This window comes from Amphibalanus amphitrite, unplaced genomic scaffold (genome assembly GCF_019059575.1).
Source record: "Amphibalanus amphitrite isolate SeventyFive unplaced genomic scaffold, NRLGWU_Aamphi_draft 001195F_arrow, whole genome shotgun sequence".
Classification (NCBI taxonomy): domain Eukaryota; kingdom Metazoa; phylum Arthropoda; class Thecostraca; order Balanomorpha; family Balanidae; genus Amphibalanus; species Amphibalanus amphitrite.
This window is the reverse complement of record NW_024882689.1, coordinates 88073-111682: the sequence shown is the minus strand read 5'-3', so window position 1 is coordinate 111682 and position 23610 is coordinate 88073. Positions and strand designations below refer to the sequence as shown.

Genomic DNA, 23610 nt, shown 5'->3' with positions numbered 1-23610 from the left:
TTGACCGTCGCCCGTCTGTTGGCGTTTCAACAGCCGCTAACGTAAGGGGGAGGAGTCGGTCGGACCCCCGCGGCCTCTCGGACTCTGATATAGAGCTGTGCATAAAAAAGACGAGCGTGCTACCCATGACAATAGGAAGCCGCTGCTGCCCATTTTAAGGTCCTTGGTCATTCCGTCTCATTCAAGAGGGCAATGACAAGTGTCGAGAAAATCGGGACCCGCTACAACTCCTTGAAGTGAGAGTTTATGGCTCAAGATGATCTCCAGAAAAAAACTCATAAGCCAACGGTCATTATGGGTCCAGAGGCCAGTTTTACCAATAGAAAAATAGCCGCCTGCCGGAATTTTTGCCTAAAGATCGTTTCACATATGGAGCGTAAACGGTACAGCCCTATCCGCTTACGAGCCCATCGCGTTTACGCTCCGTATGTGAAGCGGTCTTGAGGCAAAAATTCCGGCAGGCGGTTATTTTTCTGTTGGTAAAACTGGTCTCAGGTCATGATATTTTCCGGGCTGGTAAAAGAATATGATGGGCTCGAGGGTACAATTTGGTCGTGATCCAATGCCTTTTACCTGAGCTTTTAACGAAAAACCACCCGCCGCCCCTATACGTACAAGGGTTAAATGGGATATAGCATAGGCGGCGGAACGGAGAGGGCACCGGGGCACCGTGCACCCTTTGATTTTTGCATTTTAACATTAGCCCTATGGGCGTTGCATGGAAAGAATGGGACCAAAAGTCAGCAGTGCCCCCCCCCCCCTCCCCTCCCGGCCCTCCCCCTTAATTGAAGGTGTTCCGCCGCTACTGGGATAAAGGCATTAAATGTTTTGTGGAGGAAGTGTCATGTTTTAAACTTGATGCATTGGAAATGCACAAATACCCAAAGAGTTCCAGGACGGTATGGAATTTCAGTAAACTTGGTTGTGTCAGCAATGGGGTCTGGTAGGTGGGGGTAATGGCGCTGCCTGGCGCCCAAAAAGGGGGCACGACCCCGAATGACCTGCCGACCACTGTTTTAGAGACTTCTTGGGACTCATTCTGTTGTGAAGTTCCGTGAAAATGGCGCACAACAAAAATTTCTCCCCAAAATCGCCAATTACTCCAGGCTTGCGTGCATTAAATCTGTGCTCACTTCGAGCACGTTCTGTACGCCTAAATGGAGCTCAAACTCAAAGTTTTTGTGTGCAAATGAAATGTCAGAATGTGCTTATTACAAATATATACATTTGCTGTCAGTTGATGTGTTTTCTGGTACCGCCATTGCTATTTACTTTTTGCCCTGTATAAAAAAAATCACCATGTAGTTTGAACATATGGTGAAGAGCGATTATATCAATAACGTTCAAAAGGAAACTGATCTCAATTGGATAATTTGTAAATCCATTCATCTCGTCTCGTTCCTGAAGCTGAATCATGCTGTAAAAACAGGCAATTTGAGTTTGGGGGGTGTCACACAGTCCCCAAGAAGATAAAATAAAATATGAAAGGCCACTATGACTCCCAAAAAAGCTCTTTTTCTCACTGAAAAGTGAAAAACAATCTTGGTACTGTCGCATCAGGAGATCCAGAAATATACTCAGTTTTACAACGTAAATAACACAGTACAAATCACCCAACCATGATCAACCATGATACCTAAATAAAGAATGATACTTCGACACCGTATGTATAACTGTACACTGAACATTCGTACACATCAATGGAAACGTAATTGTCATTCAGACTTCGGGCCTTCAGGGTCCTCTCATGCGAACGGCTGGTATTTAAGTGGCCACATTTCCTTGGCATCCGCGACACTCATTCACACATATGGCTTCGCAATGCTGATTGAAAGAGCCCACTTGTCTCCGAAACCACTTCCACTTGCCACTATTTGATCATATAAAATATTTGATAGTTACATTAGCCGTTTATCTAGCGGCTATGCAACATTCCCTTTGAAGCAGAATTCGTACTTGTGCCCATAGCAATGAATTTAAGCTTCCTCAATAGCGCAACTGATGCTAAAATAGTCACTGAAATTGCCAGCTAAATAGCCGCTGTCAGTTGCCTGAGCTGGCGACCTCGCTATTTCAAGGGCACTCAAGTGAAATAAATAGAGAAGATATACTTCAACACACTATCATGCATCAGCTATCGCTGAAGGTCCGACAACCAAGGCAGCCCTTGCTTCATCGTGCGGAGTTATTTCCGAAACAGCTTGAGGTTTTCATGAGAAGGTATTCAAGCACGGCCCGGTAGCAATTCCTTTGCGAATAATGCATAATAGCCAGGGGTTGATATTATTAAAGGAAGGGTGCCACCTTTTGGACACAACGCAGTTTTTACAAGATTAGCCTCACATGAACCTAAAAACCGGCTTCACTTACCTATGCTCGAGACGGTCAGCATTGAATCCGCACGTGAAGTTATCATTTGCCAGTTTTGCTGCCAGCATTTGGGCAGGCAAAAATCTTCAGCACTATTTCCTCGTCGTGTTAAGGGTATTTTATAAAACATGAAATCAGCAAAGGTATGTATAAAAGTTATACTTTTGAAGCATGTTTTATCATTTTGAAAGGGTATATTTTTTCTTTATGGTATACACTTAAGTTTTAAAATTTTAATTGGGAAGTTTTTCTAGTAAGTTGCATGAAGGGTGAAGGGTTCCATAGATCTCTTAAGCATTGTAAAGGAAAAACCTTTACTCGACTTATTTGATGTTCTTTTCTGATGTTCTTTCTGATGTTCTTTTGATGAAACCTTTAGTTCAAATCATGTTATCTTCTTTCTTTTTATTTGTTCATCTTTTTGTCTCAGTTGCGCCATCAATGCAAATGGCAGAATGATATGTTGCCATGACAACAGGATATGCCAGCCGTCCTAGCTGCCACATCAAACGACCTTGAGTTGTAGTGGTGATATAAACAACGATCTTTTTTTTGGCCAATGTATTAAATGCAATGTTTCGGTTTTTTGTATATTGTGGACGCGCTAACCACGTCTAAAAATTCAAATAAGTAAAATAGATTCATAGAACAAAAATTTCGGAAGGTGGCACCCTTCCTTTAAGCATATACTTTTATTTTCGGCTGCCCGAAGCTCCCTGATCGTTCCACCTCAGACCTGGCACACAGCTCCCGCTCCCACCAGGAACACGCTCTCATCTAAACACCTTGCAAGTTGCAACCATCATCCTTCCGGCACCATCGTCCCCTGGAGCAATACACTCCATCGCGTGCACGGTAGCCGCACGTGTTTGGCACCGCCGCGGGCGCCTCGAGTGCCCACTCCAGGTGCGCCGCAAACCCTCGTCCGTTCGTCCAGGTGACTGTCCCAGGGCGACTCCCATGAAAACCACGGTACCCGGCCCGCCGTCGCACCGTCCACTGTGAGCCGTTCACAGGGATACGCCCCAGTTTACGCAAGGCAAGGCCGCACGCTACGCTCACTTGGCCCCACTAATGGCGGCCGTCTGAGCAACGTTGCGAAGTTTGGGGGAAAATCGTCGCCCCCGGTCGGTCGGGGTTCCATGGGAATGGCGGTATATAACTGGTGGGTGCCGACTGGAGGGCATCAGTGGACTGTGAGTGTGGTGGTACAGCAGCACATACTCAGCAGCGGCGCACAGGAGCCGCCAATATGAAGGTAGGGCACAGTGGAGGAAGGTGATTTGATTCTAGTGGCGTTTGAATACCCCGTGTCATCAAACAGACCAATTATCCATTATTATAATCATCAGTTCACCAAGTATCCAATCAATCATCGAATAAAAAAATAAATAAATAAAGAAATAAATAAATAAATAAATCAATCAATCAATCAGAATTCGGTAATATTTACAATTATGATGATCCATCAATCTAGCAGCAAATTAATTAGGTAATTGTTCAATTAGCAGACAAACGACAATGCAGCTCATCACCATTGTAAAGGAAATGTGTCTGCTATTCCCAATGTTGCTCGATGGGTGACGTAAATAAATGCAGACGTTGCTTCATTTGCATTGGTCGCACAATATCTATAAACTTTTTACTTTGTTAAAAACAACAATCAAAACACTTTTAAACAATTAAAACACCTAGCTCTTGCGTATGTTAGCCATCGGTTCAGATTGCACAGCGGAAACAATCCCTAATAATTGGGCTTCTTCCGATAGTTTTTTTTATTCTAAGCAAATAAAAGAAAATGATGAAAAACCTACTTAGTACTTATTCAAAATTGATAAAAGAGACATGATTCAGTTTGTGGTAAACATTGTACAATTTTTTCTCTCCGCAATATATCTTTCTGGCCAAGGCAACCCTTGCCTGAATACTTGATACATAACTAATACTTGCATTACTCCTTTTAAGGAGTTTTGTGGTTCCCTGTTCACTGTTCTTTCTTTTCCGATGGTATTGCATTGCAATACACACCTGACTAATGGCTATTTTGTATCATATCATATGCTGGGTCGAAAAAGGCGCTAGTCTAAACTCGCGTCGCACAAAAATATTGAGTGGCTTCATTCAGTTTGCCGTTACCTTTCCGACGATGTTTTAGTAAGCAATAAAGACCAAACAAGCCAAAATAAAATGTCAAAAAGAAATAAAACGGAATTTAAAATGCCAACAAGACATTCAATGTGATGAGTAACGCAAAATGTAGAAACGTGGTAGGCGTTCACCCTTCACATTGCGCCATGTAGAGAGGTGCGCCTGAAGAAATGAGCTCATTTTCACACGGGTGAACTGCAGGAGTATTGCAACAAACGAGAAAATACCTACAAGGGTTACCACGGCTAAACACATACGTAAGCGTTAACGACCATGACCGAACGGCAACACCCAAATGTACCAATAAACATTAACCCGTCTTATTGCGTCGTGGATGACAATGGCTAACATTAATTGTGACACTTTTTCCCACAGGTCTTCATCGTTTTGGCTGTGGCGGCGGTGGCATCCGCCCAGTACTACGCCTCATCACCTGCGCCGGCCAACCGCTACGCCCCCACCGCCGCCCCGGCTCCGTCCAACCGCTACGGCGCGCGGGCCGCCCCCGCCCCCGCCAGCCGCTACGCACCAACCGCCGCCCCCGCCCAAGCTAACCGCTATGCGCCCACCGCCGCCCCTGCTCCTGCCCCCGCTAACCGCTACGCACCCACCCCCGCCCCCGCCAACCGCTATAGTCCCGCCCCGGCCCCTGCCTCCTCTGCCCCGGCCGCTGAAAACCGCTACAGCCCGGCTCCGGCTCCTGCCCCAGCCGGCGGGTACAGCGCTGAGGAGGTAAGGTTACTTTTTTATGTTACAACGCTGTCGTCATTCAGGAAAAATACCTCACAAACGACGACTACAATTACTTTTAGGAAGCCAAACATAATGAAATTGTTATAAATATTGACAACAGAAAATAACAGTTGCTGCATTCACAATTCACATATTCTTGATATTGCTTCAAAACATATATAACTAGCTCATATACGAAAGATGACGGGCAATTCCACGACAAATCACCTAATTTTTTTCCAATTGTTCACCATGACCTCTCCGATTTTGCTCAAATTTGGCATGTAAGTTGACCTATGGGCACTACTTCGTCCCAGTAAATTTTTAGTCTCTAGGTCACAGGGGTCATGAGATATGGGTCATGCAAATTTTTAGATTTTCCGGAACATTGAAATATAAAGTATTTTTATCTCTGCAACGGTTCACCGGATCAAAAAAAGTTATATATGAAATAAGAAGCGCAAATGCTGGTGCGTCTAGCAAAAATGTGAACGAAACCCCAGGGTCATTTTTGACCCTTTGACCTCGTGACCTTTTCTTGACCCCGTGACCTTTCAAATTTGTCCTATTTTAAAAATTCTGATTTTTTCTATCAGAGATGTCTTATCCATGCTCTTAATAGTGGTATGTGATTTGGTTGGTATATCGGACCCGTTGACCTCAAACTGAGGTCAACAATGTGGTCATGACCTGACATGAAAATGACATCTGCCGAGAACGTCGAGAATTATAGGCAATATGGGTGTCATATTAAAGCTTACTTCACGGCGAATACATTGGTGGTGTTTTTGAGTAGGTATGGGCCGGGTCAAGGTCACATTAGGTCAGTGACCTAACACAGCATTGTGTTCTTTGAAGGTGGCGTATTTTATTTGTTTGGTAAGCCCAGTGATCAGCACACAATAAAAAGGAAACAATGACAAAGTTTTCCAAGGCTGGCCTTGGTGACTAAAGAATCCCTCCTTTTCAATCTCGTACATCTGTTCGAGATTGAATCTGTTCTCACTACCGTCGCATCTTCAATCTCCCAGTCTTCCCGCCTCACGTAACTTGTCACTGCCACGTCTCATCCCCACCCTCCACCACCCCCACGTCTCATTTCGTGCCTCTTTCCGGCAGAGCGGCCCGGTCAAGTACTCGTTCGACTGGTCGGTGAACGAGGACGAGAACCAGTACAACCACCGTGAGAGTCGGGACGGAGACAACACAGAGGGATCCTACTCAGTGGCGCTGCCGGACGGCCGCGTACAGACCGTCACCTACACTGTCAACGGAGACGGCGGCTTCGTGGCCACCGTCACCTACGAGGGCGAGGCCCAGTACCCGGCGGCTCCCGAGGGAGGATACCAGCGCTCTCAGCCGGCCGCCGCGGCGCCGGCGCCCCAGTACGCCCCCAGCACCACCGCCAAGCCCCAGCGCACCTACGCTCCGCGCGCGCCGGCGCCCGCCACCGCGAAGCCGCAGCCCAGCTATGCGCCACGCACCACCGCTGCGCCTACGGCCGCCCCGCAGCGCAGCTACTCGCCGCAGCCGACCTCAGCTGCGCCGGCCAGCTACCCGCAGCAGAACGGCTACCAGCGGCCGCAGACCTACTCGCCGCGCCCCCAGCCGGCCGCCCCGCGCGGCTACAGCGCCCCTAGCGGCGGATACTCGCAGCAGCCGACCGCAGCGCCATCTACCGCCGCGCCGGCGCTGCCCTCTGACGAGTACGGCGCGCCGCCGGCGGCTCCTGCGCGAGCTGCCTACCCCGAGTACAAGACTCCCAGCAACCAGGGGTACCCCGCGTACAAGACGACGGGCGGTCTGAGTCAGGAGTACGGCGCTCCCGTCTCCTACTAGAGAGAAACACCTGAAGGTGGTCTCTCACCCTCTTCCCCTATGAGACAGCCAGAGAAGCTGCTGGTTTGAAACCGTTCAGGATAGCTAAACGGCCTCCTCAGACCAAGCAGCACCGTAAAGCTGTTATTCTACTGCCCAAGTCGCCTCCCACAAGAAAAGTGACCGCTGCCCCTCAAATCCCAGACTTAATGCTCAACGCTCACATAAAATACTCGCCTGATTTGGTGACATGATCTGTGAAAGGCATGGCTAGCTCAGAGCAGGCCGTAAGTATCTGCATTGTTTGGTCATTGAAGTCTTGCAAGGCAGCCCATAGCTCTTCAAGCGTAAGAAGTGCGAAGACGTGGACTCTCTCATGTAATAACTGAGGAAACTTCTAACGTATTTATTATATTTAAAAGTGTGAAAGTGTCGACTGTAGCGCCATGATTGTGCTATTCCCGCAGTGTGCTGACCGGGAGCATCAATTAAATCTACAAGCCTGAGCCAAATCCGTCCAATGTATGTATGTGTCGTCACTGAGCGTAATCGGTGACAAAAGATGTGTGCCTGTATGTATATGTTGTCTAGTCAAAATACACGGTCAGAAACTGGGCGCAATTTTGCCAAATCGTAGCAAGATGCTTTATTTTGAGGCTCTAAGATTTCGAAACGAAATGTAATACATCTGCACTGCGGGAAGGCCAGTGAAAAGGGCTAGTTACTCGGAACTGGCAAAACTTCAGCGCGTTGACGTAAGGCTCACAAGCTCAACCATGGTGCATTTCGTCTGTTATCAATGTCCAAATGCCGTGTTGCGTACCTAATTGTAATCGTGTTCAATTTTACATTGAAACAGCACACAATTATCTCCAGAATGATTAGGATCATAATTTTCAGAATGCAGACCTATTCCCTTCACTAACGATATTATACTAGAAGAAATGTTTCTCACTTTGTCAATCTAGTCATTCACACTCAGACACAAAATAAACGCTTAATTGGCCAGCGGCCAATAATTACCCACGAACAAATCGCCTTCACCGACCAGTTACCCACGAGTGGAGCTCTCATCTCGCTGGCGAAACTCTGTCGTTTAGAGTCACTGACCACGCCTTCAGTACGGCGTGGCCGAGCGGCCGGTCGGCAGAAGTGGCTCAGTTCCCACATTATGACTATTCATTGGAACCAAGTCAGTGGACGAGCTAGGTGGGCGGTGGGCATACGTGCAGGCCACAGAAGCCAGCGAAACGAGCATCTCAGTGTATAATCGCCATAGGTCTATGGAAACTGTGCGTTAGAGAATACATGACGCAAGTCATGTATTTGCCAGCGGAGGACCGGTGACCTGGAGACTTTAATGACCATGACTATGTGATGCAAATCACAGGTCATCGTACCAGGCGCTCGTTCCGTTATAAAGAATGGCATGGCTGATGACCTGTTATAGCGACCGTTCGACAAGCGTAGATCGTGGTCCAATGTGCAGCTAGAGATGCTAGGACTCTGTATCAAAGCACGCCTTCAGATAAGTGCGTCGGTTATGGTAAATCTAAATGCTCCGTCATCGAAGTCAATTCAGCAACTCAGCTTAACCCGCGCCCGGCTGGGGGTCCTGGATTTCCACGCCCTGCTGGGGGGGGTGTTTGAACCCCCCCCCCCCTTGTAACTCGGCTCCTGGGCCACGTAGCGATACGCGGAAGGCGGCGTTCGAAAGAGCGTAAAAAATAATGACGAAATCAATTCGGTCAATTTTTTGGTCAGGTCAAAGGTCAGGTCACCAGAGGTCATTGAAGGCAAAATTTCGCCGATTTCCAGGTCGAATGTCGAAAATTTCCAAGAAGCCAACGCATAACTCGGGAACCAATAGAGCTACAGCGCCGCGAAAAAGTGCATTCGATAGCCCTATTAACGCCCTTTCTGAGTAATTCTCTCAGATTTGACCTAACGTCAACGGTTTTGCCTGCAGGGGCCAAAAACTGCAAAAATAGCCGATTTTTTCGGAAACAGTTTTTCTGCAATAACTTTTGACCCAAGCCTTCTACGAGCTTACTTTTACCGGCATCGTGTTCCTCTCGTCAAGACGCATCGAAGGAACTATAACTTGACCTTGAAAGGTCAACTTGAAAATTTGACCTCAGGTCAAGGTCATGACCTGACCGGAAAGGGTCATGTTGCATATCAGTCGATCCGTATCGTCGAGCTGAACACATATAAAGCGTTTTCATCGCTCTAGCATGCCTCTATCAAAAGTTATTTGCGAAAAACTGTTAGATACCATTCGTGACCTAAGATGACCTCAGGGCACAAACAAGGGTCACGGACACCATTTTCATGTTCAGTGTGTCTAAACCACTTGTAATTCGGTGTTTGGGAGTGTTTATAATGTCTTTCGTCCAAAAGAGGCGCATTTCAATTTTCTCCCATTGACTTATAATGGGGAGGTCGCAAAATTGACCTGACCTTAGGTCATCGATATCAAAATTCTGAGATATACATTTTGTACATGCTATTGCTCTTAGCAATCGCTGAAAGTTTCAAAGCGATCGGTCACTCGGTGTAGCTATGACAGACATTGAAACTTTTTATGAGGTGAGATCACTTCAAGTGACCTGGTGACCTGACCTTGAATGACCTTGGTCTGAAATTTTCACAACATGTGTAGAATTGATGTATGATAAGGTGTACCAAAAACGGCGGCGCTCCGCGCCGCCGTTTTTGAGATATTCGCGAAAAACCACAAGGGGGGTGTTCAAACACCCCCCCCCAGCAGGGCGCGGGTTAAACATGAAAAGGACCAAAATCTTCCATGGAACGTACCTATACAGTCAAGCTCGGGGAATCTCGGTGAACTCTGTGCTTTTCCCGGCGACTAAAACAGGCAGACAAGTGCTGCTATTAACTCTCAACTGCAGTTCCCAGACGGTAAAATGATGGAGAAGCGACCTCACTATTGCACGGTGATGCTATGCTTCACTACAGACTATCTCCGGCTATTGGTCACGCTACGGGAGATAAAATACCCAGCGTTCGTGGGAGGGCAATGCCTAATGTGCCTACTGGGACGCAGCGCACGGTACACTGAAAACCAGGGCTGCGGAGTCGGAGTCGGAGTCGGAGTCGGAGTCGGAGTCGGTCGGAGTCGACAGTTTTGACCGGAGTCGGAGTCGGAGTCGGAGTCGATTTTAGAAACCCGAGCCGGAGTCGGAGTCGGAGTCACCGAAAATCTGTCGACTCCGCAGCCCTGCTAGGTCTGCGGAGTCGGAGTCGGGAGTTGGAGTCGGTCGGAGTCGACAATTCTGCCCGGAGTCGGAGTTGGAGTCGGAGCTGGTTTTTGAAAGCCGGAGTCGGAGTCGGAGTCGGAGTCGCCGAAAATCCATCGACTCCGCAGCCCTGCTGAAAACGATATGAGATATTTGTATAAAAAAAAAAAAACGATGGCTTGCAGATCATAAGCGCTTAAGGAAATCCTGAATACATTACTCAGTTGTAGCTACGAAAAGCATCCTAAGCATAAGTTATTCATGACCATATTTATATTAGATAAGTATATAGAGATATGAGATCTGAGATGAGAGATCTGAGCTGTTCTTTTCCATTGAGGGCCAGTGTAGGCCAGTCACAAAAATTGATTATTTCCCACTCGTCACAATTCAGATACTTTCTTGATATAGCTAACTGAAGGTTTCTCCATGTAGTTAAGGGTAGGGCGGCTCCATCACGCGACACTCACTTGTTAGTTATCATCAGGCTTGTTACTTGCATCGTTCGACAAATAACCGTGTCAACAAAAGTACAGATTATTCGGCCATTGAAATCTCCAATCAATCAGGAAAAGTTTGCATACGCTATTACAGTCTGTAAGGTCAAGAGGGAAGAAACTACCAGGAAACGCCTGTTCCGGACCATTTACGAAACAGCTTGTAGTTCATGTCATTCGACGCAAATCGGAGGATTGAGCAACGCTCGCCTGGAAATAACCTTTAATTGAGCAGCACCCACTAAGGACAACTGCAAGGACAATCAGTTCACATGAATCACAATTTCGGTCAATTGTGTAATATCCGGCGGCGCATACATAAACCCGCCAGTGGTCATTCCGTACTCATTACGGTTTTACGTTACTCACACTACGCCAAGGTCAGGGTGGTTTACCCAAATACCCACAATCATACCTTACCTACTCAGAGCCTGAGGGCACAGCGTGGTCCCAGCATTGGCTGTGAGTTGCCACGAGGTATCCTGAGTTCCCCGGTATGGGCCGCGGTGCACAAATTTCTCCCGTGCGAACTCTGTCCGGCGTGAAAACGACGCGGGTCAAGGCGGCAGGCAGACGCCGGCCGGAGGCTCTGTGCGACACTGGACGTCGAGCAGGGAGCTTCTCAGGAACCAACCGGCCGCAAACGGTGCAAGAAGCGCCACGGGGCGAGGTGTTGTGCTGAGATACACCGTCCCGAAGTTAACGTCAGATTGTCGCAGTCATCCCGTTGACGGCAGGTCTACAAGTCAGTGATCCACCCGCCTGAGGACGAAGACGCTCCAGGCTGTGCCAAGACGCTCTGTGCTGTGCTAAGGAGGTGCTGTGAGCAGGACGTGACGTGCGGAAGAAGTGACGTGTCATCAGCGGACGTTTCTGCCCTCCCTATAGGACGGCGTGACGGCGGGACAGGGGACCAGTCACGCGAACGTGTTCCTCTGACACCTGAATGAACCGCAGTGCCGGCGGTGGCCGGGAAACCTCAGAATCTGTGGCTGTAGCGATGTGGCGCCGGTGGCTACTGCGTGTGCTGATCTGCGGGATCCTAAACTTGGTGCAGACGCGAGAAGGTTCAGCTCGGCTTCAGGTAAGATGTTGAGGTGACCATATTACATATGTCTAGGTGGCAAATAATTTAGGTGCCAAAGTTTTGAATAGTGATTGCGAATGATGCAAGTGGAATTTGTCGACTCTTCTGATTATGTCTGGTCAATAAAACCACTTCACCAGGGGTTTCTAATGGTTTAAAACATACTATTTCTAAGGTGCTTGGTTTCGTTGACCATTTGAAAACTTTGGCATATTTTCTTTCTTTTTTTCTTTTTGACTTCCCTGAAGATTATTTTTATGTTGTTCTTGTTGGCGATCTTTTGTACAATGTCCAAGTTTGTAAGGTTTATTTGTCGCTCGCAGACTGTGGATTGATTTCATGGCTAACGACCTTAGAGATACTCCCCCCCCCCCCCCCCCAGTGGCGGATCCAGGATTTTCACTGGGGAGGGGCTGCAGGTCATAATTGGGCGCCACGCCCCGGATGGGCGCCATAGTCGCATCGTATTGGCGCTGAAATATTGGCGCCCAGTGGCCCTGACAAGAGGCGCCCAGGATCAGTATGTACAGTGACACCACACGATTGGAAATATCGGTGCGGAGCGTACTGAAACGACGTTATTCGACTGATTTTTGCATCCTAGTCCTAGTATGCGGCACTCCGATGAGTTGCGAATTGAAAATTGGCGCCACTGCGCCTTCGGCGCAGTGGCGCCAGTTTTCCTTGGGTGGGGGCTGCCAGCCCCCGCAGCCCCCCCCCCCCTGGATCCGCCACTGCAGTCCCCCCCCCCCGATATTGTCAGATGATTAAAAAAGCTTGAATCCATTCCAAAGCGAAAATCAAAAACATGTTGTAAAAGTACCTACTTAGATAAAAAATCAGCTTCGCTGTTACGGGTTGAAACAGTGCAATGCTAGGTCAGCGCAACACTGAACGATTCAATAAAGCGACTTCAACGCGCAGCTTGCTCCCCTCCCCAGCCTGACGTTAACCCTACCCGTGACCCTAAATGTAATCTTGGAGGTACTAATCTGGAAGGAGGGTATCGTGATGAGCTTCTGTTTGTCCCCTCGCCTGTCCCGTAGCGGCTATTGGTTCTAGAGTTATTGGATGGAGGCGCTTAGCGCTACTACTCCTCACTAGATTTACCCCAACACCTCCCAGTTTACTTGACAAAATATATATCGCAGGCATCAGGTGAAATCCGGCATTTCCTGAAATGTCCAGGCTTTACGTGGAATGCCTAGGCTTTTCATGAAATGCCGGATTTCATCCCATGTTTGGGTTGCATCGTTTGGCGCTGACTCAGCACCAAACCTAAACAACAACACCTAACCCGACCTAACCTAATGTAACCTAACCTTATCTAACCAATTTACTTTTCACATAACATGTAAGGTTATGTCTAATGATTTGCTATGCTAGGTAGGTGCAAGCAGGTTCAAGGTTAGGCATCTCATAAAATGCCGGATTTCAGCCGATGCCAACGACATATATAATTTGAGAAAAACTGCAAACATGAGCAAGAAATGCGTGCGAATCTTATGGAACTCTACCCAGCAGCCCTATATCCCTTTTCAGGTGGACGGTCGACTACCGAACTACGCCTTCTCATGGGGCTCAATAGATGGCGCTGGGAACGGCTACGGCCAGAGCGAACACAGGGAAGGAGACGTCATCCGCGGGTCGTACCGGGTAACCCTGCCCAACGGTAAAACGCAGGTTAGTTATGGTAAAACGCAGGTTAGTGATGGCAAAATGTAAGCCAGTCTCTGGATGACCGGGAAGTTGGTCAACTGTCGATGTGACGTAGCCTGAGTGCGTCGACAATCATCGTTCGAGACTGGACTGAAATAGGATATTGGCATTCAAATAAGGTAAAGCACGTCAATGAGCAGTGGGAATAAGCATAGGGAATTGTGTCAGCAAACTGCAACAAAATCAAAATCATCACTGTAAATGGAGATATGAAGCCCCACGGATGATTGAAATACGATGAAAGTGTAAAAAAATGTAAGAGCATTTTTACATTAAGAGCAAATGTAAGAGCAAAAATGTATGTAAAAGCATCGCATAAAACAGCTTCTCGTGTTCCACGATTTGCCTTTGCCTCAGTTGGCAATAAGTTAAGCAGTCCCGCGCTCTGTTTCAGGTGGTGGAATACTCGGTGAACGACCAGTCCGGGTACGTGGCCGACGTGAGATATGTGGACGGAGCGGTGGACGCCACCGGGACACGTGGGGGTGGACCTGACGTCAGGCAGCCCAAGCATGAAGATCGAAGAGTTGCCAGACCTGATGCCTCTGGCGAGACCAGCAGACCGGATGCCTCAGGATATCCTCTGACAAGACCAGCATATGCTCCCGCCTCCCCAGGCAACTCAGCAAGGTATCAAAACTTCCCAAAACAAGCACAGCCCTTCCCGCCGAGAAGACCGCCTGAGAACCAGCGGTTTTCGCCGCAGGCACAAGCAGAGCCCCATCTCAGATATAGGTCGTCTTATCGACCTGCAGGATTCCAGCATCCAGCACCAATGGAGGCACCCTATTTTGTGCCAAAATTTCCTCTACAGAAATCCCACTTCAATCTCTATTCACCGAAAGAAGAACCACACCGAACGACTCAACCAGCGAGCACTTTTCTTACCATAACTGAAAAACCGCTGAGACAGTATCCGTCAGTATCACCCATAACATCTCCCTTCTCGCAACGGCCCCAACAATTCCACCTTGAAGAGGATCGGCCGTCCCCTCCGCCTCAGCAGTATCGGTACGGTGAGCGTTTTAGGTCAAATCCTAGCGAGGGCACAGGACACAGGCTCGTTGAGGTCGGTATCAATAGCCGAGGCCCTTACATCAACATCAGAGGCCAGCCGAAACCCGCAGTCGAAGAGCGTTTTCCACAGGTGGAAAAACCACCCCTGGCCACCTCCCGGTTCACTTCGGGGACAAGGGCGGGATTCTTGGAATCGCCTACTCTTGGCGAGCTACATTATCAGTCGGGTCAACGTCCAGTCCCCACAAAGTCCTTCGACGAGGGTGAGTTGGCACCATCACCGGGATACCGACCAGCGCTCACCGTCCCGCAAAAAGGTATAAAACCAACAAGACCAAGTACCCCAGAGTACTACCACCAACCACAACAGCACGATCCTTACGATACGGCGCATCAGCCTGATCTCTATCTGCCACCACTCGCCTTAACTTCCGCTGCTCCGTTCGAGCCTACTTCAGTCACCCTTTCCAGCCGGGAAAAGCATGGTGGGAACCCAGAATACCACGACAAAATAGCGGTTTCCGAAGTGGAGCCAACTTCGGGAGTTTACCCGTTGGCACCCGAATGGGGTAGAAGGATGTCCCATTCCAAACAGGATGAACACACTGAGGATGTGAACAGCCACATGGACTACCACCAGAGCGAGGAAAGCTCAGTGACCGCGCAAGCAAGCGGCTATGATGACCCGAAGTTGAATGACTCTGGGAAAATGTCACCGAAGGATGCTAATAAAACAGTGCTCATTTTCCCGGCTCAGCCACCAAAATTGGATACAACCAGAAAAAGACCTGCCGGATTCTATCCAACGCTTCCTCCAGTTACAAAGACACCCAGAATCTTCCGAACGGGGGTCAGGCATCGATTGCCAAAAGATGGTCGACGCTCCCCTGGATACAGCAGCGCAAGCATTGATGAATCGGACAACGACTGGGGTCAGGATGAGCAATCCCGATGGGAGCCAGATAAGATGGTCAAGAAGAACATCTCGCCCTTCGGTACTGCCTTCAGTGGAGGCCAAGAACGTCCCGGGCTCGGCCACGCCACATCGAAGCCGTCGTTCCGTTACTTGCCTACCCTGCCGTCTGCCATATTTCGTGGGACACCGAGTGAGGTGCATGGACAGTATGGGGACAAAAGAGCCATAGATCGTCAATCACCTGAGGAGGTCTTCAACAACGTCGAGGTACCGAAGGAACAGCCAAGCACAGAGTATAGAAATCCTACTCGCGACGTCGTGAGTGAAAATGACAAACAGGAGAGCGGATCGAGAGCAGATGAAGAGTCCAATGCTGCGTCGATTGATCCCAGCAGAACCACAGCTCCAGAAGGTGAGGACCACAGTCACGATACGTCAAGTACGACATTGGTCACGCCGGCTTACGTTACCGCTGCCTCAACATTATCGGAGATATTGGCCAGGAGGCGGTTTGGGGTAACTACTCCAAGACCGGCAATCTTCGCGACCAAACTACACGATGAAGAGAAGGACGCGTCAGATGCCCCAAAAGGCGTCACCGTAGATAGGAGCGCAAAACACCCTAGCTCAGTGAACAGGCACTTTCAGTTTGTTAGGATTTCAAAACAAAACGGCACATCAACAGGCGAGCCGGAACAAATGCGAAACACAAGGAGAGATCAGGAAAATGTAATTCGTGATTCAGAGGGTGTAAACAAACAAGCGATTAAAGATGGACCATTCAAATCTGAATTTTCTGAAGCCAACAGCTCCAGACAAAACACCTTTATTGCACTACCTAAGCATGAGACCACACGACACCAAAGTGTCAGGAAAGGGAAAAGAAAGGGAAAGGAATTAGCATTTGGCGCACTGGGCAATTCCATGGGAAACATCCTAAACGAAACAATAGACACGACCTTGAATCAGACTGTGGCAACAGCCAAAAATAATGGTCGAAGCAATTCGCTGTCAATTCAAAATAAGAACAGAACGCTGCATAGCAACAGCAGTACGAGCCATCCACGTCACAACGGCTCACCAAGAATCTTAGTTGACCGACGGATTTCGGCCAGACCTTCCTCTTTCCGGACCCGCAGGCCTAGACCTCGCCTCACCACCACCACCACCACCACCACCACCACCACCACCACCACCACCACCACCACCACCACCACCTCACCACACACTTCGAGCGGACCTAACACCACCGTAACCTTCTCACAGGTCACCCCTTTTCCCAACACCACCCAGCCACGGCCTACCGATGAACCCAAAGAAGATGTCGGTGCCACCACCTATAGGCCAGAGTTCTCAGACTACATGCGTCGATTCAGTTCGACAGCGTCACCCTCTGTCGGAGAGCAAGAGCGTGGGGCGGTGTCTTCTCATGAGGGGCAGGGAGGGGATAATATCGTGAAAACAGGAGCAGAACAGGGCGAGGAGGTGGTGGAGTCAGTACACCATGGAGGAGATGAGGAGAAACCGGTGTCAATGTTTACCAATGCCCCGGAGCCTGGTTGGCCAAGATATGAAGCAACAGGCATGCGACTTATGCCACCACCGTTAAAGAGTGCAGCAAACTTTTCGAGTAGGTATCACTCGACAAAGATCAATTCCACTTCGAGTACTGTTGTACCTGAAACTGGGCACGGAGAGTCAGCCTATAACCCAGCATCTGAAGTTGTGAGAATTTCGACACAATCACCATTCTCTCCCATCGGTAGAGTATCAACGCCATCATCTTTAGTACAGCCCAATATGCTGCTTCATTCTGATGGCAGCACGACTGATAGAAATGACACAGCCTCAAAATCAGACACTCGTCAACCTACAGAAACTGGTGCCTTTTCCGGCCGAACACTGCGCCTTCCAGTGAATCGTCCACGCCTACTCTGGCACCCAGTCTCACGGGGTTCGTCCAGATTCGTTCGCCCTCCGATCCGAACCCGTTATCACCCTCCACACGAACGAAGGCCAGCCACTTTCCGGCCCTGCTGCCCCAGGAGACCGATGGATGTTAGTCAGATCGTGGCTCCACTTTCCAGCCTGTTCGGTAAGAGACTGGGCAGACTGCACGGTGAGGAGTCCACGGGAATAGCACCAGAAGTGGATCGACGTCGACTGGAAATGCTGAGGATTGTCAGAAGACGAGGAAAGGTGATGGCGCAAAGAATGGACCGTCTGGGGCGAAAGGATCGAAGTAAGAAGCAGATGAGCAAAGGGAAAAACCAGAGTCGGGTAATAAAGGCTAAAAACGGAGTCAGGCCTGGTGGCATTGCAGGAAACAAGGCTCGACCAGACAAGTCCCATTCGGCATTAGTCAACGAGCGAAAGGGTTTTGGATACAGAATACAGCCACCTCGCTCCGACGAGAGAAGCCCTTCTTCATCCGCGCTGCAACAACGACAGACACAAGGCAACAAAAGGACGGGCCAGGACAACATCCAGGGTGAGGGTCAGGGTTCAACCCAAAGGGCGCGGCGACTGCGCTGGCCTGGGGCAACAGCGGGTTACATTCAGAGCGTACATTTCTTCCGTTCACTCCTGCCCCTCTTCTTTGGCAGCGATTCCAGCGCTCGTAAGCAGTCAGCAGCGAAGTTAGACCGTTGAGTGTTGTTTGTTTTTGTGAGAGTGTGTTAAGGTGGCCACTGGGTTTGAGGCGTTGATAGTGAAAGAATGTTGAATGATGATGTCAGTTGTAAAGCATTGTAAAGCATTATCATTAGTAGTATTGGGCAGCTATGCATGTCGTACAGGTTGCCGAAGAAATAAAATCACCAGTTGAAAACGCTTGATTTGATGTCGCATATATTGCCGCAATACATTGCAAAAAGAGATACTAGGTGGCAGGTTCTGAGGAAGTAGCCAAACGGCGTTTACAAAAGGGCATGTGCAATGATGGAACGCGGATAAATACTAGAAAACGTACGCTACCCCGTGGCGAACAAGGTGGCCAACGGCTAAGACAAAAATCGTATTTCACACCACCGAGTTGCAAGAGAGTAGCTGTAAGACGGAGAATGAACGACGTTGAACGAATGCGAGGAGTGGCATGTTTAGATTATTGTCACGTTAAAAAAAAATGTTTTGCAGAATCCCTGGCCCTCCTCCTCGCCCCCCTCCCCTCCCCGCCCAGATGAGATATGGCATGAGATGAAACATCAACCGGTATCGGTGCGCAAAAATCAAAAACTATCACACCTTAGTTTGCAGTGCTATGCCGCCTGAGCTTCAAGCGAGCTCAGCCCTCAGGGGACAATCAGATGACCTTCAGTTACCGATGATTTGGAATGATGAAATGCGGTGAACGGAAGCGACGTGTTTTCTCGTCCTGTTTTATCTACCGCGCTTGAACTTTCCTCCGCTACCTCGCGCCTTCTTACTGCCAGAGTTCTTTTTCTCCTCCAGCTGAAATAAAGGATAGCCTCAGCGATATCCAACTCTGTCTAAATCTAAGTCAGATTCGAATGTTCGGGAAGCAATAAACCCATTGGTTTAATTGGAGGCAGTCAGCAAGCATTATTGAGACTGCAACGGAAAAAGATTTATCAGAATATTTCATTTCTGTCAATGTATTGACCAAGATGGTCATGTTCTTCCTTCAGCATTATTTGGTAGGAATACATAATACATACGTTTCGTTCAATGTTTGCAAGAAAAATGAGAACAACTGCTGCATCAAAATCTAGCACCTCTGGCTCCACTTCGCTGAAAACACCCCATCAACAAAAAATAAACGGACTAACTAGACGAAAACTAAGCGCAGTGGACAACCAAAGCTTGTACAGGTTTGTGTCGCATAAGGAGCATGCGACACAGAACTTCCCCATTACCATTTTGATGCCCCATAGCATAGATAGTGGAAACCCGTCAACTCACTAAGAATTAGCGCCCAAATGCCTGACAGTGATAAACTTGGTAGAAAGGCAGGGAAGGAATACAAATACCAAGTCAGCAGGCCGGTAGAGTAAGAGAAATGCCAATGAATGGCAGAGAAATAATTGCCAACTGTGATAATAGATTTTCGCAGAAGTCACCGGCCGGCCAGCCCGAAAAATGAGTCTCACTCGCGACCAAAGAGTCTCACTCACAAACCAAGGAATCTTACAGACCAAGGAGTGTCCCTCACAGTCCGCGTATCTCACTCACCTTCCGTTTGCCGGCGTTGGGGTTGGGCAGCACCTTGAAGAACGAGTCCAGCCGTCCCTGGGTGGTGGTATTGCGCGCCTTGGACAGCTTCTTGGCGCCGTTACGGATCCGCTCCTCATTGAAGCCCTTGTCGCCACACATGAAGGCCACCAGGCCGTCTTCGTCCGGCTCCACCCACTTCAGCTGCGGGTCAGGGCAGGGAAGGTCAGGGCAGGTCAGAGCAGTGCATGACAAGGGCAAGAAGGGAAACGATACGGCGCGGAACTATAGAGCCGTGTGGTGTGGTAGTAGGGTCAGACTCAGAAACAGTGGCAAAAGCTGGTCAAAGTAGGGACAACGGGACATTAATATCAGGAAAAAAATTGGCAAGGCTGGACGAAGGCGGATAAAACAGGACGAGGTGGAGATGAGAGGAAAAAGGGAGGGTAAGGCAAGAAACAGGCAGTTGATCTGCGTTAGAATGGGAGAAAACGAAAAGGCGTATGAGCGGAGCAAAGGGCAGAATAAGGCACAATAGCGATATTGAGCGTTTTATTTACTAACATCACTGATAGTACGCATCTAAAAATAAACGTTCTGAGGCAGTCCAACAATTTTGGACAACTTTAAAGTTGATCTCCATCCCAATTAAAGTTCCTTCGTCAAAATGTTGCCAACACATTCTAACTCACACAAACATTCACGAGAGGTCAACGCCTTGTGCCTAATCTCCAAGGTCAAACAAATGTCCCGGGAGTCCTCCCAATCATCGGTCACGCGCCTGTTTACCAATGAAACATGAGCTACCGCGCAGTATGTCCCCCTTCCAGGACCCCCGAACTCGGCTCCAGTCCATTCCCGACACACCACCGACACAAACAGTTCCCTGCAGCAGCCGCGCTCCTCAGCACTGCAGAGCGAACATCAACTGATCGAGGGCTCAAATTGCACGCTTCACCGGCCCTAGATTACCGAGCCGCCGCCGGCCGGCGACAGCCACCGTCCACGGGAGTAGCTATGTGTCAGTTTGTGTGTCAATTTGTGTGTCTCCGGGACACATAAACAGCGATAGCGGCGCGCTGGAGCCGTCAACAGCCGGCAACGATGACTCCAGTGACGTCAGAGGTGACGTCAGAGAGATATAGATGACGAGCCGCGCTGATGACAGGACTAGGGTTCGATCGAGTAGGCTCGATTAGTGAACGAAGTTCGCTGAGGCGGAAAATGAGCTGGATTTCCTGGGATTATTGCATCATCCCCCAAAACGTGAGCGATCGCTCATACGGCCAAAGATGTTCAGAATCGTTCTCAGAATTTCAAGTCACTTTAGTTCAATTCCAGTTCAGAATCAGCCACATGGACGCGCTGAAATAAATCATGGACGCAATTTACAGATCCACATCTTCAACAAGTCGGGTGAATGAATTTCCAGCCCGTTGGCCAGAGCCTTCTCTATGCATCACCTCGCGCAGTACCCGCTACCCACCTCTATATCGGCGGGATCGGCGACCTCCGGCTCGACGAAGAGCCGTCTCGCCTCGGAGAACTGCCACTCCTCGGGCACCGTGTACTTGTTCTTGTCCAGGTGCTGCAGGATGGTCTCGATGCTGCGGTGCTTCTGGATCAGCTCGATGGCACGCTTGGGGCCGATACCGCGGATAGAGTCGCAGTAGTCGCAGCCCATCAGGATACAGAGGTCGATAAACTGGGCGACAGAGAACAAAGAAGGAGATCAGTGTGACAGGCGCGGTGAACAATCTTTCGAATGTTTAAAAAAAAAAAAACGTGACACACGCAATTTAAGGTTGAAGACAAATTGCACTAGCAGTAGAACCCAAAACATTGCTTCCAATAGAAAAAAATGTTTGAAAAAGCGTAGGTATAATGGAATCGCTTATGCTTCGTGGGTACGAAGCACGATTTAAAACTTGCAATGGCAAACTAAGTTGGTGTGATCGGAGACTTCGATCTGAAACAAAACCACGTCCAGACGAACCCCCTCAAACTGTACGCCTTCTCATCTTTTCAGACATTCTAATTTTTAGCCTCACCAGCCTCTACGAGCTCCCTCTCTTCAACTCTTTGACTCACCTCCTGCTGGCTGAGGCCGGTCTCAGCCAGAACGTTGGACAGGTGGAACTCCTTGATGGGCATCTTCCTAGCCTCGCTGAAGGTCATGTGACGGAGCAGCACGTTCGAGCCAAAGGTGAGAGCGTCCATGTCCTCAGTGGCCGTGCCGTAGACCTTGCCGGCCTTCACCAGGGCGGCACACTGCGCCTCCGCCTCACAGGGCGCCTGACGAGAGAGCGAGCCGTGAGGGGTTAGACTGTGAGAGGGCACGGTGGACACGAAGGGGTTAGATGGAGGGGTCTACAGGGAGAGCATGTTGGAATGGGCTTGGTCATAGCATAGTGTAATGAATAACTGTAATGTTATTTATTACACTATGGTTATAGGATCGTTATGAAAAATTTGGTACCATGCTATTTTCAAAAGGCCCATGGAAAGAGTAAACAGACAGTTCGTACACTTAGAGGCCGCCAGATTAAAGATATCGGTCACTGAAAAGCTAAGTATAATGACCACAATGGTCGAAATACGTGATGATGATGATTTAGGGATTTAGGGCGCCTGGACTGCATGAGGGTCATCATAATAAGTACGGGCGACTATCAAAATGAAGAAAAAACAGCAAATCATCAACTCCTTCTTCCTACTGCATCCAACACCCCCTTTCTCCCCCATCCCCGCCATGAGCACCACCACCACAACCTCTCTTACAAACTCTCCATAAACTCGAGCTTACCTCCACAAACGGGATACCCATCAGTTTGAGCAGCTGTTTGCACTCATCCACGTGTGTTTTGGTCACCTTGACCAGCCGGCGGCTGAACTTGTCAATGTCCTGCTGGTTACCTGTCGGGACCGGGACCAGTGTCAGAAGAGATCGGCGTTACAAGCGCTCACCAATGTTGGTGACGAGGGCGAAATACCATTACCATCTCCGTTGCTTATCAGCAATGGTCAGGCTACGAATTAATTGTGTCAAAAAAGCTACGCTAATGCACCCACATTCAACCTAGTCCAACTAGCCTGTTGAAGTGTGTAACCCAGTTCTGACCCACAAGCATCTTCTCTCGATTTATCAGACCCAAACAATGTGTCTCATTACGTTCATCATCCTGTTTCTAGACCCGTGAGACCCAGCCTGTTCAGTGCTCATCACCGTGTCCGTCCTGTTTCTCACCGCCCAGCCCAGTTTCTCGCCGTCCCCATCCCGCTTGTAACCATCCCCACCCTGTTTTTCACCCTACTCCTCACCGTGCCCCGCTCAGTTTCTCACCCCCTCCCCCTGTTTCTCACCACCCCACCCCAGTTTCTCACCCTGCTCCTCTGCCTGTGAGAGCGCCTTCTGCGCCTCCTCTCTCCTCTCGGCTCGTTTGGCCAGCTCGCCTCCCTTCATCTCGGGCGGCTTGCCGTCGAACACGTAGCAGGGCTTGATGCCGTTGTCCACCATCCGTATCGTCCGGTAGAACATTCCCATCAGGTGACTGTCGGCGGAGGAAGGCAGCAACCAGCGTGAGTTAGATTGGCAGGAACGAGTAGACCCCATACCGAGGTATAGAAATGATAATAAGCGCTTATCAACGAAAAGGAAAGCGGCGGCCTGTGGGGAATGGCTGGGACCGGGCTCATGCAGCACGTTGGGCAGGTGGAACTCATTGCTGAGCATCTTCCTGGCCTCACTGAAGGTCATGTGGCGGAGCAGCACGTTCGAGCCGAATGTCGAGCATGCAATCCACTCATCATCATCGTCACAATTCCACGATCTACATCGCAATGAGTAATATTCTCCCGATCTCATTTGTTTGT

At 49.1% G+C, this 23610-nt stretch overlaps 3 protein-coding genes across 3 annotated transcripts in view; 2 read left to right on the top strand and 1 right to left on the bottom strand.

Annotated features, from left to right (window-relative positions):
* Nucleotides 1-2881: 2881 nt before the first annotated feature.
* On the top strand, nucleotides 2882-7683 carry LOC122371016 (skin secretory protein xP2-like). Its single transcript, XM_043347055.1, has 3 exons — nucleotides 2882-3628; nucleotides 4894-5250; nucleotides 6370-7683. Exons 1-3 carry the CDS (start codon nucleotides 3623-3625, stop codon nucleotides 7087-7089), a joined length of 1083 nt encoding a protein of 360 aa, XP_043202990.1. The 5' UTR covers nucleotides 2882-3622; the 3' UTR covers nucleotides 7090-7683.
* Nucleotides 7684-11447: 3764 nt separating this feature from the next.
* LOC122371022 lies at nucleotides 11448-18191 on the top strand. The gene is made up of 5 exons (XM_043347063.1): nucleotides 11448-11912; nucleotides 13458-13598; nucleotides 14029-14810; nucleotides 17613-17847; nucleotides 18174-18191. Exons 1-5 carry the CDS (start codon nucleotides 11775-11777, stop codon nucleotides 18189-18191), a joined length of 1314 nt encoding a protein of 437 aa, XP_043202998.1. The 5' UTR covers nucleotides 11448-11774.
* A 213-nt stretch (nucleotides 18192-18404) lies between these two features.
* Nucleotides 18405-23610, bottom strand: part of LOC122371014 (flap endonuclease 1-like) — a 36382-nt gene continuing 31176 nt past the window's right edge. Inside the window, exons 4-9 of the mRNA XM_043347052.1 lie at nucleotides 23122-23288; nucleotides 22544-22653; nucleotides 21829-22032; nucleotides 21224-21442; nucleotides 19759-19941; nucleotides 18405-19017 (exon numbers count right to left, since the gene is read on the bottom strand). Coding sequence (XP_043202987.1) covers nucleotides 18946-19017; nucleotides 19759-19941; nucleotides 21224-21442; nucleotides 21829-22032; nucleotides 22544-22653; nucleotides 23122-23288 — 955 coding nt within the window. The 3' untranslated portion in view covers nucleotides 18405-18945. The remainder of the gene's footprint in view (nucleotides 19018-19758; nucleotides 19942-21223; nucleotides 21443-21828; nucleotides 22033-22543; nucleotides 22654-23121; nucleotides 23289-23610) is intronic.